Source organism: Fringilla coelebs (assembly GCF_963513975.1).
Source record: "Fringilla coelebs genome assembly, chromosome: 1".
Classification (NCBI taxonomy): domain Eukaryota; kingdom Metazoa; phylum Chordata; class Aves; order Passeriformes; family Fringillidae; genus Fringilla; species Fringilla coelebs.
The window spans coordinates 50,127,864-50,143,076 of NC_140028.1; the positions used below are offsets into that span (position 1 = coordinate 50,127,864).

At 39.4% G+C, this 15,213-nt stretch overlaps 1 protein-coding gene across 3 annotated transcripts in view; it reads right to left on the reverse strand.

Annotated features, from left to right (window-relative positions):
- The window catches only part of MYOM1 (myomesin 1), a 74,495-nt gene that overhangs the window by 29,021 nt on the left and 30,261 nt on the right, over window positions 1–15,213 (reverse strand). The window contains exons 12-22 of one of the 3 annotated variants that reach the window (XM_084222215.1): window positions 14,206–14,405; window positions 12,544–12,600; window positions 12,037–12,161; window positions 10,240–10,423; window positions 9,045–9,219; window positions 6,742–6,863; window positions 5,806–5,823; window positions 3,858–4,054; window positions 2,981–3,107; window positions 2,076–2,260; window positions 1,235–1,349 (exon numbers count right to left, since the gene is read on the reverse strand). In XM_084222215.1, coding sequence (XP_084078341.1) covers window positions 1,235–1,349; window positions 2,076–2,260; window positions 2,981–3,107; window positions 3,858–4,054; window positions 5,806–5,823; window positions 6,742–6,863; window positions 9,045–9,219; window positions 10,240–10,423; window positions 12,037–12,161; window positions 12,544–12,600; window positions 14,206–14,405 — 1,505 coding nt within the window. Of the gene's footprint in view, window positions 1–1,234; window positions 1,350–2,075; window positions 2,261–2,980; window positions 3,108–3,857; window positions 4,055–5,496; window positions 5,824–6,741; window positions 6,864–9,044; window positions 9,220–10,239; window positions 10,424–12,036; window positions 12,162–12,543; window positions 12,601–14,205; window positions 14,406–15,213 lie in introns of all 3 variants that reach the window. The other 2 variants (XM_084222214.1, XM_084222213.1) reach the window with 2 other exon arrangements.

Below are 15,213 nucleotides of genomic sequence, written 5' to 3' on the forward strand. Positions count from 1 at the left end.
TATATTTTTCAAAGATCCTGTTTCAAACCCTTCTTATTCATACAATTACTTACCTTATTTTTGTCCTTGTATCCCAATCTTATATGCTTTCAACTGACCATCTACTCTTTCCAGTCTCTTTTTCCCATCCCAGCTCAATAGCAGTCACTTCAGCCTCCCTAGTCTGAGTCTTCCAGTTCTTTTACACCCCCAGCTCCAGACCACCTTTTTCGGGCTTTTTTTGACTTACAGCCTCACTGAGGTCCAACTCAATACTTGTTAGAATTTTTGCTGCCCTGGTCATAAGGATTGGGCATCTATGAGAGCTGAGTAGGAGGATGAAAAAATTAACCTAGGGGTCAGAAACTGGGAAAGGATCCCAGGGAAATGAACTCTGCAGTTGTAGGAAGGGAATTGTCAGAGGAGAAGAGGGTGTATGATGGATCCAGGTTGAGTTGTACCCCTGTACCTTCTTACATCATACTAATCTTATACTAGATTTGTTTAAAATATCTGGGATTTCATTTTTGCACCTTGTGGGACCCTGCATTTCTAAAATAATCTATAGATGAGGAAGCCACAAGTCCATGCTTTTGTGACAACAAAGTGTTGTCTCTGACCAGTCACCTCTGTTATTTGTACAGCTAAGTAAACCTCAGAGGTTTCCTGAAATTCCAGGTATGGAGATGCTGCCTTTGCACTGGTTCCTGTGTTTCTTGCTGATCTTATAGACACACTGGAGCCTGCCTTCAAGGATGTCTCCCACAGAGAGCTGCACTACTGAAAGTGGTCTTAAAAATTATTACACTGTGCTTTTAAAGCCTTTATTTTAAAGACCGAGAGAAAAAATGTATTTTCTTTTATCCTTTCTACAATGCATAAGAAAAGGAGATTCATAAAGCATAAAAAACTGGTTTAATACAGGAAAGGCAAAATTTACATCTGTAATATTGTTTTGTTGAGCTGATCTTACTTGTTCCTCTACTTATGCACCTACCTGTAGAGACATGCAAATCTTACAACTTTATTTTATCTTTATATTCCTGAACCTGTAGTTATGATAAGAAAATCTGTTCTGACCTTAAAATAAACCAGACAATGAACTTAAGATATGGCCCTCAACTCACATCTTGCTTCATAAAAAAGCTTGACTTGAGAAGGGTCAGATTCTTGGCATGTAGCCTGCAGGTAAACACATTGCACAAACAGGAACCTGTGTAAATATGATGACAGAGAGGAAGTCTTTCTAACGAACCTGGTCGTGTTTCTGCTATGACAGCATCTGTGACATCTGATGGCTTCCCCACGCCAGCCTGGTTTGTTGCCCGCACACGAAACACGTAGCTCACACCTTGTGTCAGGCCACCAATCTGGAGGAACAAAATATAAATAGTGGTGTGTTGCAAAACACTGCTTTTAATTTCACACTTATTAAGATCAGTCTGGGTATTTGACAATTCCATTTCCTTTCTTGTTTTGTTTCTTTTCCAATTTTCTTTTTTTTTTTAAATTCAACTCCAGAGTGACATGACTAATCTGTGTGACTTGCTCCTTCTTGTGTGCATAGTTAATGTTCAGGCAGCGTCATTGCTGTCATTGATTTCTTAGCAAAAGGAGGACTGGTTTTGGAACAGGATGTTTTTAACTCATGTACATTGACCTCTGAAACATCATCGTTTTTTACTGCAGATAAGTGCTGGCTTTGAAAAATTAAATTATCAGGGCAATAAGTCCCAGCCACACCTATTTAGAAACAAGAAGGAATTTAATAGTGCAGAGTTAATTGCAGTGACTTGAGGAATTTTGCTGAAATTATATTACCTGGGGACACTCCTATAAAACATATATGAAAGTATCACACTTTAAAATGACTTGTCTTTCAAATATTCTGAAAAGTATAAAAATAGCAAACCTACTTCAGACTTATCTCTAGAACTGTGATACTGCTGATCACTTATTTCAAAGTCATTCCACCAAATTATGGCCTACTGAGTATTCCTTTAAGTGGAGCCATGATCAGCACAGGGTGATGATATCAAAACTGACTTCCCCAAGGTTAAGCTGCTATGACAGTATTTGAATCTTCAGCAATTTACCTTCAAGTATTTCTTTTGAAGGGGCTTCTCATTGACACTTCTCCAGCGTTCCTCCTTTGCTTCAGTTTCCTTCATATCAACATAATAACCCACTATGGGACTACGACCAGAATAAACTGGTTCCTTCCACAGTAAAACCAGAGAGTCTTTCCTAACTTCTGTGCATTTGACATCATGGGGTGGCCCTGAAATGTAAAAGTTAGGGTTGTGGTGTCAAAATAAATCCCAAAGGGACCAGTGCACAAGACTCCAGAACCAAAACCAGACAGAACCCAGAACAGTACACAGAACTTATATAACATTTAGCTCCTATGTATCATACCTAGATCCAATGTACAAAATACAGCCCATGCCAATTAAAAAGACTAACCCAAAACACAATCTAATTGGTTGAGATTGGTATCTTGATCAAATATTCATGAGCTTACAAAATGGACAAATAATCCCCAAACTCTGGGAAATAAGTTAATTATTAAGCTAATGTGCTGTTTCAAGGACTGGTCTAAAGTCCACTGAAGTCAGCAGAGGTTGTTTTCATAAATTTCAATGAACGCTAAAAGGTCAGGGATCTGGCCTTGTAGTGATACATTTAGACAAGGGTTACAAGGCCCCATTCTTCTCTGCCTTGTACCTTAGACAGGTATTTATGTCTAGTACTTAAACTAGAAAGCAAAGTGCCAGACACAGTAGAGGAACAAAGAAGGAAAGATAAAGAAAACTAAAGAAGGTGCCTGTAAAATGCTACCAATTAAATAGGGATTATCACTGTAATGGTACAAAATAAAACTGCTGACAATTCAAGCCTGGCCATGAACTTCTGTGTCTCACTGACTCCCCTGCAAAATGCCTGCATTAGATAATCAGTCCCAGAGCACCCCTGGGCTGTGTCCCACTCAGGATCCTACCAGGAACAGCAATGGTCCACTCTTCGCATTTGAAGGACTTGCTGGGTTTGGAGGGTGCCCCAACCCCTGCCAGGTTAGCAGCAGCCACCTGGAACTGGTACACCATGTTTTCCTTCAGGTTTTCGATCTGCAGGATCAATAAGATGGTATTTATTAACTTTGGATTAGGACTTCAGAAGAAAGTCAAATAGTAATTGTTGAAAATAAGAGCATGCTTTTAAGTGTGCCTGAAGATGGAAGCATTATTGACACCTTAACATGATAATTATCTTGGCTTTTCCTCTGATCAGCGATGGAGGACACATGAGTGATATTAACATACTCAAATTGCAACCCCCTTTTCCTATTGATAGGCACTTTGGCAGCCAGGGAGGAAACAAGGTCTTGCTCAACAATCATCTTAGTCTGTCTCGTGGTACGGAGCAAGTTCACTTAAGGCAAGATTTGGCCTCACAGTGGGGTGAAACTCAGTCCTGGCATTGCTTTTCATTTCTAAAGCAGCTCAATGAGATTGTCTCTAAATTGGGTCAAGAACTGATCACAAAAACCAGCTGGTACAGAGCTGGTTTTAGCACCAGCAAGCACTGGGATATGTCCACCACACCAGTAGGAATTCCATTTAGTCTGAGGGACTGACTAACAAAATATCAGACTATGTCAGTGAATTTACAGGTGACAAATGGTCCAGACTAACAAATAAGTGTACAAACAATTTTGTAGAGAAGTTTAATAGGGCTAAATAAATTCACCATAATGGAATTCAAACCCTCTGAACAGTTATCTGTCCACTTAATCATAATTCATCCCAACCCATCTTTGAGATTTGATTTGAAAACACTGCCTGCTCCCCCAGCAACAGCTGGAGTTAACCTCTTACCCTGTATGCCCTCTCAGCAACAGCCTTAATGTTGGCCTCCTTCCATTTCCCAGGAACTCCATCAACCACTTCCCTATAGTTCACGTAGTAGCCGGTGATTTCAGTTCCACCAATGGCTTCAGGCTGTTTCCATCCCAGCACCATCGAGTCACGAACACTCTCGAGCACCACGATGTCATAAGGTGGGGATGGAGCAGCTGTTTTGATGTCAATGACACGTGAGTAGGAGGCAGAATCTCAGGCTTGCTTTCACTTACCGTATCCAGGCGGCTCCTACCCTGCGTTTCCTAATTAGGACAATATTTATTGCTCAAGGGAAGGTTCTGGAGCTGGAATAAGAAATGCAGGATGAAAGCTTCCACAAACCAAATGCAAAGTCCAAACTGCATAGGAATTAGTTTTCAGGATCCTTTGTTTTTGAAAAGCAGGCTAATACATAGCAAAAGATTGTGTTGCAATTGCAGCTCTGATGCAAGTGATCAGGACTCACTTTACTCTGTGAAAAATGAGGAACTACAACTAGTGTTGCAGGAGAAGCAAAAAAATTGGAGATGCAATGATTTGTTTTCTTTTGCAGAAAGCAAACCCCTTTTCACAACACAATATTCATTTTAGTCTCCTTTATTTTTTTTTTAATAGTCTCACATGCTTTCCTCTCAAGAATTGCCTTTATCTGCTTCTTTTTTTCTTTTAAATTTATATACTGTGCAAATTTTATCATTGCACCCATCATGTGGTCTTACCTTAATGGAAGGATGGAAGGCAGAGTGATTATAGACACTGAAGTATGACCAGAAATGGAACATGTCTGTTACTGGAACTTACATTAAAAAATATGTGGCATAATCCTCCTTCTTAGATTTTTTTTTTTTACAATACAGAAATAATTCACTTCATCTTAAACAACTTTCTTATATTTCTTCTGTATCTAGTAGGAAAATACTTGCCCACATCCAATATGTAACGTACCAGTGAAAAGCCTTACTTGTGACCCTGAAGCCATACTTTGGATGGAAATCCCACATCATATATGTTTCCTTTTGTATGTAATGTTTTGTATTGGTGTCAGCTAGGCCCAGGTGCACCTAATTTGTTTTCTGTTCAACATTTTGTGTCTCACTTCAGAAGCCTAGGGAGGAGTTTAGTTCCCTGGCCAGGTACCAGGACTCTAAAGAAATTCAATCCCCACATATCTTGGGCGAAATGGGTGTTTAGATCCACGAAGGAGCTTCATATTTCCTAACAGAACACAGATTTTCATGCTTACCATCATAAACAGATTTTGTTTCCTTCCCACATATATAACCCAGAGAACTAGGTAACCAGATTCCTAACAAATTACTGAAGTGATTTACAAATAATATATCACCTTGGATACATTAATATGCAGTCAAACAAGCCATTAAATTACTAATATTGATTTGTTTCACTTTCATTGACCACTAAGTTTGTAAAGTGATCTCCAATGCCATTACATGCATAATGATCTTAATGGAGAGTTGAGCACATAATAAATAGGTTTGATAGAAGATACATCACTGTAGAGCACATCCACTTGTGGCACAGTTGAACAGAAGTTACATCAGTCTGAAGTGGACCGACCAAAGCAGCAAAATCTATTTATTTCATTAATTCTCACCTGTATCTTTCTTCTTTGTAATTTTTTCCACTGTCAAAAGCTCCCCGGGTCGAGACTTACTTGCCTGCTTAGCAGCAACTTTTTGTGGTGCAGATGTGACAGCGTCCTTAACCACTCCTCTCGTGTTACTGTCTCCTGTACTCCCCAATTTGCCACAGCTACTGGGCAGTGTGTCTCTATTAAATTTAGCATTGCATTTTAGCAAAGCATCTGTGTCAAAGATAGGCTGGGAGGCCTCATGCATGCCTTCCCAGCTGGTAGTGCGGTCTGTTAGTCCAGCAGCTTTACCACTCAGTTCAGGACACACACCATGAAGCAATCCTCCCCCTATAAATGCCAGAAAACAGCAAAGACATTTGGTTTTAGAACACATTCTTTTTTCTTCATTTAGGCAATAGAGTTAAGAAATGCATGCAATGAAGAAGACAGCTGAAGTATGACAAGTCACTGTGTTTATGCACAAAATGTTAAGCTTGAATTCAAGAAAATTGAAATGCATAGAATACCTCTCAGCCTGTTCACAAATAATACATTTTTAAATAATGTCTACTATTCAGAGCAGAAAAAAAAATGTAAAGTTCATAGTATTACTTTGCTTCAGTTATTTTAGTCTTAGATCTTCCAGGTCACGTTTCTGTTCCTATGAAAATGATCTCACAAAACTGCCCTAGGCCACATGTCTCTGCTCTAAGGTTGAGAGGTATGCAGCTTCAATACAAATGAGAGTGAGGGTGTTGCAGACATACAATTCATTCTAGTCCAATGATCTCATTAATCTTTATGGATTAGTTCAGGCAGTGGCAAACAGAAACAATCCATCAGCAAAGGGAGAACACACAGGGTTACAGAAGGTTTGCAGACAGCACATTGCACTATTAGGTTTGGTCATGGAAACAAATTTCTTAGGAACTGACAGTATAGAGGATGGTGTGCATTAGAGGTGATATACCAGATTACAGAATCAGAATGACATTCCATTTTCCAGGATACCTATTAAGTGAACTTGGCAGTGCTCTCATACAGTGGTTCAAAAGAAACACCTGAAGAAAACTGGATGGTGAAGGTGAACAGTTCACAAGAGGGCAGTGAGTGTGAAACTATGTCTGTGAGACTATAGGATCTATGGATAAATTATTATTTGTGAACAACATTGTGAAACAAAGCAATTAATTAGTCACTAATAATTGCTGAGAACATATTTACTTAATTAATTACCGTTGAAAGGGGCAATGGAAAATAACTTACCAATGGCTGCTTTCACCTCTATAGGCTCTGATTCCTGTGAAAATTCACTGAGTCCTGCTGCATTAACAGCTCTGACTCTGAATATATACTTCTCACCAGTGCTGAGCCCATGGCAAACGAATCTGAAACAAACCAGTCAAGGAATTCTTAGGAAATATCATAGAGAAAAGTTTTAAGGGGGAAAAGAAAGCATTTGTTCCATCATATTTATTCTGGTTTCTAAAAACCAATCATGACCCCAGTCACTTATATGAAGGTCGGAGAATGCAGAATCTGGGCACCTCATTCACAAAACAAAGTCTAAACTGTGGCTCTTTTAAGCCACATTATTTCAACCCTCTTTCCTTCTTGAGACTACACAAGTTTCTGTGTTACCACAGGGTCTACCTTACGTCTGCCTGTGTATAAAATCCATACTTCCTAATAGAAAAATGTGAACATCTGCACAGGTAAGGTCTGTATTTGCTTCTTGTGGGATATTTTCATGACACAAGTAAAAACCACATGTAACACAGGTTCTCATAAATGAAAAATTGCAGCGTTCAAAAAAATTACAGGGCATTATATAGGAGATAAATTATTTTTGTACTTCACTTTCTTGCTTCAATACATGACAATTATCCAAGTCAGACAGATTCTTTTATTTGAGGAGGTTTACTTGATAATCTAATTGTCACATAAAAAAACCCTCATAAATTTTCTCTGGCATCCACCCTGAAAACACAAAATTTCTGAAGACAGGAATCATTTATTTAGGAATAGATTGTGGTATGGAAATTTAATTTTTTTGTTTAAAACCTCATTTATTTTTCACAGGTATTTTAAGTGCATTTTATTTCATGTTACTTTGATTTTGTTTTATTTTATAATGTAGTAATAATTGCGTCACCAATGCACAGCATATGAAGCAACTACAATGTGGAAAACAAAATCAAAGTTTTATTTTGGGGTAAGAAAAAAAAAAACCTGAATCAAGATTTTCAAAGTGGAATTTCCCCTACCCATTCTATCAAACTTTTCCAAATCATTTGCTTTCACTAGGATGTGAGCAGAATTTCAAAAGATCAAAATATACTGCATAAAGCAGGCGATGAACTACAGCTAATGCTTTAAGATTGACTCAGCCAGAAAAACCAAGGGTTAACAGAGAGCCTGTGCCTGACTGCATCATATATTATATTACACTGACTAAAAATGCAGTGATATAAACCTATGCAGTGTACTTGTATCACAATATATAGTAACTCAGAACAATATTTTTATTTCTACAGTGGTTAAAGGTCACATATATTTTAAAATAAGCAGAGAGCACAAAACTTCACCCACTTTCAATATAACTGTGATATAACTCATAGAAATAGAATATGAAAGGATGTAGTAATGGCACACATAAATATAAATGCAATATAAATGCACTAAAAAATATAAAGGACATTGTTGGGTCTGTGTTCAACCAAGTGAGGTTTTAGGTACTTCTGATATACTAGCATTTACAATGCCCTTCTAAACAGCAAAGCTGGTCCAGGAGTATTTAGCAGAGTTTTACTTATTGTAATAAGGGTTGCCATGGATAGCAAGTACAAATAAGCAGAATCAGTCATAACAAGCAGAGACTACTTCTGTATTGGCATCTATCCCCTTGAGGAAAAAATTCTGCACTTTTTCAGACTCTGAAGATCTCATACTTATTCAAACAAAACCAAATCTGATTTATCTCAGAAAGTTTTAAGTCTTGATTATTTTTTCTGACTGGAGACCAAGCTTCATATTTGTGAGAAATGTGGGTTTGTACCAAATATTTAACAGTATTCATTAATTTCTTGATGATTACAAGAGAAAGAGCAGTCAGAAAGTAATATTTTTAGTGGAATATGGTCCACATGTCCTCCTGACAGTCCAGATACACAGTCCAGAAATGTTTAGAGCAGTCTTCCAAAACAAAGCACATTGCTTCCAAACATTATGAGGCTTAGTTCTCCACATTTGTAACTTCAGTCATTCCTCAATGTCCTGCTTTTCATCAAGCTGCTAGGCTGTACAATAGCAAGAAGTAGTAAGCTGCTTCTCTTTTCTTCATTAGCAATGTCCATATTTCTTCCCCCTTGACTAATTGTTTCTAATATAAGGTTGATTATAATTTCTCTTTGGACGAAACTCACTGTTTGAAATATATTTTTACAACTTCCTTAGGAGTTTCACATGCAAAAGGGATTCCAGCCTGCTGCCTACCACAGCTCTACTGCTACTAATGGCTGGAAAGTACATATTGGTGACCATCATTTCCATGGTTTAAGGTTAATTACCTTGTGCCTTTCACTGGATTGTTGTTACATGGTTCCCAACGACCAGATCCTTCCACACTTGACTCAATGTAGTACCCAACCAACTCCTTGGCATCTGGGGGCTCTGTCCAAGTGACAACAACTGAAGTATCTGTATTTCTAGTTGGCATAACTCGGCCAGGAGCTTTGGGAATATCTGTGGGAGAGAAGCAGAAATAAATTAGTGGCCTGCTAGTTTAAACTTACACATAAAATAAGCATGAAATTCTATTTTTGATTATATTAGCATGACTAGTACAGAGTTAATCTTAAAAAAAACTGTTCTGATTTAAATTCAGTAATCTATCAGGACAGGACAGGACAAGAAAGGATCATTAGGCTCAAGCCTTTGGTGGTGGGGTTCCTCACTTCTGTATTGCCTAGGATTCAGTGTATTTCCTTAAAATCATGTTTAGTTTATCCCCTTGTGATGAATATCTGCACCAGAGATGTGATTTGGAGCTTTTTAAAAGAGAAAATACGCTAGGTGCACATTGAAGATCTTGTGGAGCCCACAGGATAAGCCAGAAACCAAGGCTCCTGTTAAGTAGCAAAGGGTATCTATAGTGTTTTTTAAGAAGAGATGTTTTGCTCTCCTTAAAAAATGTATTCCATGGGCATCCAAATGCCCTGAGAAGTCAATATGAAGAGAACAGAGATCATTTGGGAATTGGATTGAAATCTGCATTGCTGTTTGGAAACAAATTGGTGATGTAGGTGTAGCTACTGATGACTTTCTGTATTGAACATCTTGGCTTCTCTTCCAGTGAAAATAATCTCTGCTTTCAATGTAAGTATTAAATTTTTCACTTTTGTTTGATTTGGCAAACAAGGAAGGTTAGACTCTGCTGATGTCTGGGCTTATTTTCAAAAAAGACTCTAAGTAAAACAAAACATTTTTGTACTTCCTTGAGTTTTCATTTTCTTTTGCTATTTGCAGTCTTTGCAGTTCTTGGCATCGTTATTGCAGCTTAATTTCCTTGCTTTGCATCAGTCATTTGACTACTTTAAAGGTTGAACAACCCAAACAAAAATTATTTTAGCTAAAGGGATTAATCACTGCTTTTCATACACTTGAATTATTTTCTGGGCAGCTACCTGCCTGCAGACAAAACAATTACATCACAAACTGGAAAGTTACCACGGAGGTAATTTAATACACACTACCACAGTTTACCGAGTTTGTCATCCACTACAGTGGCTTCAGTTGCTTCTGAGGGTTCACCAATTCCAGCTGAATTGCAGCAGCGAACTCGGAAGCAGTAGGATTTGCCTTCAGACAAATCAAAAACTGCAAAGCGAGGGGACTTCACAGGGATCTCGGTGTTCACCCTTTGCCAGTCCTCTGTGCCAGCAACGCACTGCAGTCAAACCCAGAAACCACGTTTAGAATAGAAGCATCTGAAGGCTGACCATCTCACACAACAGGACTTCTTCCCTGGACCACCAAATTCATGTCTGCTGTTGAGAATAGGGAGACACATCCCTTCTTTGGGGCTTTCCACAGAATGAGCATATTTCAAAGCTTATGAATCTGCCAGGTGTTCCTTTCTCCAGAAAACATCCATGAAAGTTTACTGGTTTTAATATACCAGAGCTAAACCCTCTCCACTGTGAGGAAGTGATGTTATTAACTGCACCCAGTCTGGACCACTTTCAAAATTAGTTTTGCAGATATTCAGCATTATGCTAAGGGCAAAACCCTAACATTACCACTTTCCTTCTAGATGCTCTTGTGGCACTCTTGGTGTTTTTGGGGTGGCAATCAGAATTAACAATGATTTGACCCTCATTTTCCAGAAAAAAAAATAACATTTGCAATTAATTTGTGAATTGTTTTTACTTCCATGACTAGATCATGATCACTTATACCACTAACACTAGTGATTTATTTTTGCTTTGATTTACATTAAGTATAATTTCAAGTAAATGGTTCTGGTTCCTGGGGGATTCAAATTCTCATCTGACTATGTGACATTAGTGCTGAGTACTCGGCATGCAATCGATTATTAAAAAGCTTTCTTATATGGAAACTCAAAATTCATATATTCACCCTCTCTAACGCTGTTGCTAAGTAAAACTCATTTATTTAGACCAGATTTTGTATGAGAGATGGAAAACACATAATGGGAAGATATTTATGTCTCCCTTGATGACACCTCTAGACTGATAGGAAAAAACATTGATAAAAAAGTTTATGAGCTAGAGATGCTAGAAGGAAGGGTGATGGTGTGAAGAATTTTCTAGGCTAGCAGCCATGCAAAAACACCTCAGGAAAGCAGGTGAAATTAAAACTGATTCTGAAAAATTAATTAAAAATTAAAACGGAAATTAAAACTGATTCTGTTCAAATAGATAAGAACAGATATTTTGTGATCTTTGTTGAGTTGGTGGAGCAAATATAAAGCTAATGCAGAGGATAAACATGAAAAGGCAGCTGGAATAGAAAGTGCTGATGACAAGAAACTCTTGCAAAATGCTTACATCTAAAATGTTAACAATCTGTCCTGCCAGACGACTTCATTTATACAAATCTTATATATATATATATATATAACTATATATACATATGGTATTATATATATAATATCATATGTGTATATAACATATATTTATTATATACCTATACATAAAAATAAACATGCATTTATATATATATCTATATATATAAAGACATATGACTTTGGTCTATGTTTTCACATTATAGAAGGAGTTTTGTTCTCTCTACTTCAGGTAGGTCAATTACACTATTCAAGGGTGTGACACATTCTTCATTTACTTTCCTATTTCCCATCTTTCTTTTATTCCAAGTTTATCTTAATCTCCAGTTTGATAGTTATCTTGATGAACTTCCTATCTTTGCCCTAATTTACAATTCTCAGACAGAAATGAGAGTAAACCAGAGGTCCAGAAGAGATGACAAAACAAACTTAAACTATTGCCACAGCATGGTTCTGATTTTGTCCGATTTTACCTTTTCCACAAAGTACATGATACCCTCATGGCCCCGCTGTCCAGGAGGTTTCCAGCTAAGCACAACGTAGTTCTTGGTGGCCTCAATAACCTGGAGGTCTGTGGGGGGACCAGGAACAACACCCTCTGAAGGACAGGGAAAAATAGGAAAGGGAACTTGGATTTAGTTCTTCTGGTTTTGTATCAGAATTAGCATCATATTTAAAAATAGGACTATCAATATACCTCAGCTATCAATATACTTAATCTTTTCTTTTTAATGTATAGTTAAAAGTCTTTTAAATGTTGGGTTTAAATTTCCTTCTTTTAATTCTCAGCATGATTTTGTTAGGTCCTGAAAAATGAAACTTCACTTCAAAAACCAAGTTGTTGAGTTATTCAAGGTCAAGTGACTCTCAGAACAACAAACTTTGAGTGTGTGCCAAAGTCCACTGAACTCACTCAGAGCTTTCCTAATTACTGAACCAGCTTCACATTAGACATTTGTAGGCAAAAGGGCTGTGTTTACCTGCAGGTTCTTCCTCAGTCACAATAATCTGTCCAGTCCAAGGAGCAGAAGGGTGACCTGAAACAAATGTCCAAGATAACACAATGAGAACAATGTGAAAACTGACTCTTTTATGGTTCAAAACTAACAATTGCAAGATCCTCACGAGCTCCATTTTTGGTTAATGCTGTGGCTGTTGCTTACGTACCAAGCTAGTTACCCAAGCTAGCTTCAGGCTTACCAGCTTGAATATTGAGAGCAGCTCAGCATTTAACATAGCTAGAAAATCCACTGAAACATCTATTCCTTCCTGAAATGTCACTGAAGTCTCCTAGGTGACAAGCAGAGGTATTTGGTTCACTCAGCTCATAATTTTCAGAGAATTAGTTTCAGCTTTATTTTCCATCCTCTGTTCCTTTGGTTTAACAGTTCACTTATTAAAGGAACAGCCAAATTCCTGCAGGCTGCATCTTGTCTCTTTTTAACCACTTTCTCTCATATTACCAGCTTGTAAATCATGGGTCACAGTCACAAACAGTAACAGCTCAGCCTGACTCAGCATGTCCACTTGATAAACTTGGGTGTCTCTCTGAGCAACCAATACATTATCACACTACTGCAGTTATGCAGCTTTCAACCAGGTCAGTGCACTTTCAGAGATAATTTTTGCAAACGCCATTCTCTGCCTCCACGTTGTTCACCTCACATTGGCTGATCTGATTTGGAGATGAAGGAAGAGAGGAAGCAGGTGGGGAGAAAAATTATGAGGGATGAAAGGAGGAGATATAGCAGGAATAGGCCACCAAACCCAGACTTCACCTCCTGTGACAGCTTCCATGCTGCCCATTGAGAAGAAGCGCCCTCTGCCCTCCCCAGGCTTAGGGTTTCACATGTCTGACTGAGTGCAATGTTTCTTGGCAGTGCCAAGTCTCTTTCCTCTGGCCTTTTGTTTTATCTTGAATGGAAACCCAGATCATCTGGCTGCAGCACTACACACAGTAGCTCAGACAAGCTGGGACCGTGGGAGCACTGTAGCTTTGTGTACAATGCCCCTTCACATTGGACCATTTTAAATTGCAAAACTTCAGAAACATGTAGAAATAGTGTTTGAATAGAAGTAGAAATTTTTTTAGGCATATGATTCTGCCATAGGCATAGAGAGGTGGGTTTGGAAGCAAAATGTCTGCGACATTGTGAGGCCACAGGAGAAATACCCTTGACTTGTAAAATGCTAACCTTGAAGCAGTGCCTGGGATCTGTTGGGCTGTCCTGGTGTTGTTCTGATGTTATTGCAAGACTTGGATTGTCACACGAGAACAGCATCGGCCACCTTTGTCTGTGGCTCAGAGAGAGACTATTCACAGGATCTGTTCAGCTGTTTTGTTGGCCGAACAAAAGCAAGTCTCTGTAGGCAATTAAACTCTCCTGTGCATTTTCCCCCCCTTCCTGCAAGTTTGGAGCATAGCACTGCAGTCAGCCAAAGCCATTTCAGCAGATAGAACACAGTGCAAAAGCACTGAGATGATTTCTTCTTGGCAAAGCTGTCTCCAAAGGATATTTTGGCTTTGCATTGCTCCCTCTGGTGGGATTTTGAAGGCTTATGAGTTGAGAGTTCTAATTTTTTTTTTAAATGAGTTGAGACTTCTTATACCCCTCATGCAACCTGTAAAAAGCACATCTTACTTCTAAGCCTGGCTCTGTCTGCAGGATCCAGAGCAGCCACAGGCTCTGACACCCGGGATGGCAGGCTGACACCAGCCTTGTTCACAGCTCGGACTCGGAAAATATAGGAACGGCCTTCAATCAGACCAGTGACAGGAAAACGAGCAAACTTCACGGGATTCTCATTGCACTGGGTCCAGTGGGAGGTGCCAACCTCACACCTGAAAAATACAAACAGCAAGAGCAGTGCTGGGAAGGGAAAAACATGAACTCAGGGCACCCCCACGCCTTTGCAGCTTCACCATCTGTTTGTGCTCATTGCCTGGTCTGTACCAGTTTCCTCAGCAGAATTATATACTGGTGACATCAAAGCAGCTGCACCAGGGCGTCAGGCTGAAGCACCAGCTGGGCATGCACTAAATCCCTCACAGCTGCACCCCTTCTTTCCTGAACTGAAAAAGGGATAAGAGCAGAATCACTTCACTGTTTAAACCCTCCAAAGTATGCTTAGGGAGTGTCAGCTTTGGCTCACTTGAAGGGACGGGAAATACGCATCCCGTGCAGTTGCCAGAAGGACACTGCTTCATCATTCCTGCACAATGCTGTACATCCCACAAGATGCTGGGCTTCATGGGGTGCAGAGACCCCCACTGGGAGTTCTAGGACCAGCCCAGCACTGATGTAGCTGTGAATGGGGGTAAATTGGGACACTCAGTCAGGCCCTGCTTCAGAGACCAGACCGCTGGGGCTGCCAAGGGAGCCTGTGGTGGGCTGGCTGCAGTCCCTACAGTGACAGGACCCAGCGTGGTCCCACACCTGTGAAGCCTCACACATAGCAGGAGGCTCGTTTATGGCAGAAGGAGGATATGAGAGTAGCCACTTCGACTCAGGGAGGCAGGAGAAGCCTGTGGTGATGGCCTCCCTGTATCCAGCAACGTGGTCAACAGAAAGATGACCTTGCAGCTTGGAAGAGACTATCTGGTGAGATATCTACCAAAGAGAAGGGTAGAGCTCCTACCCAGATTTCTT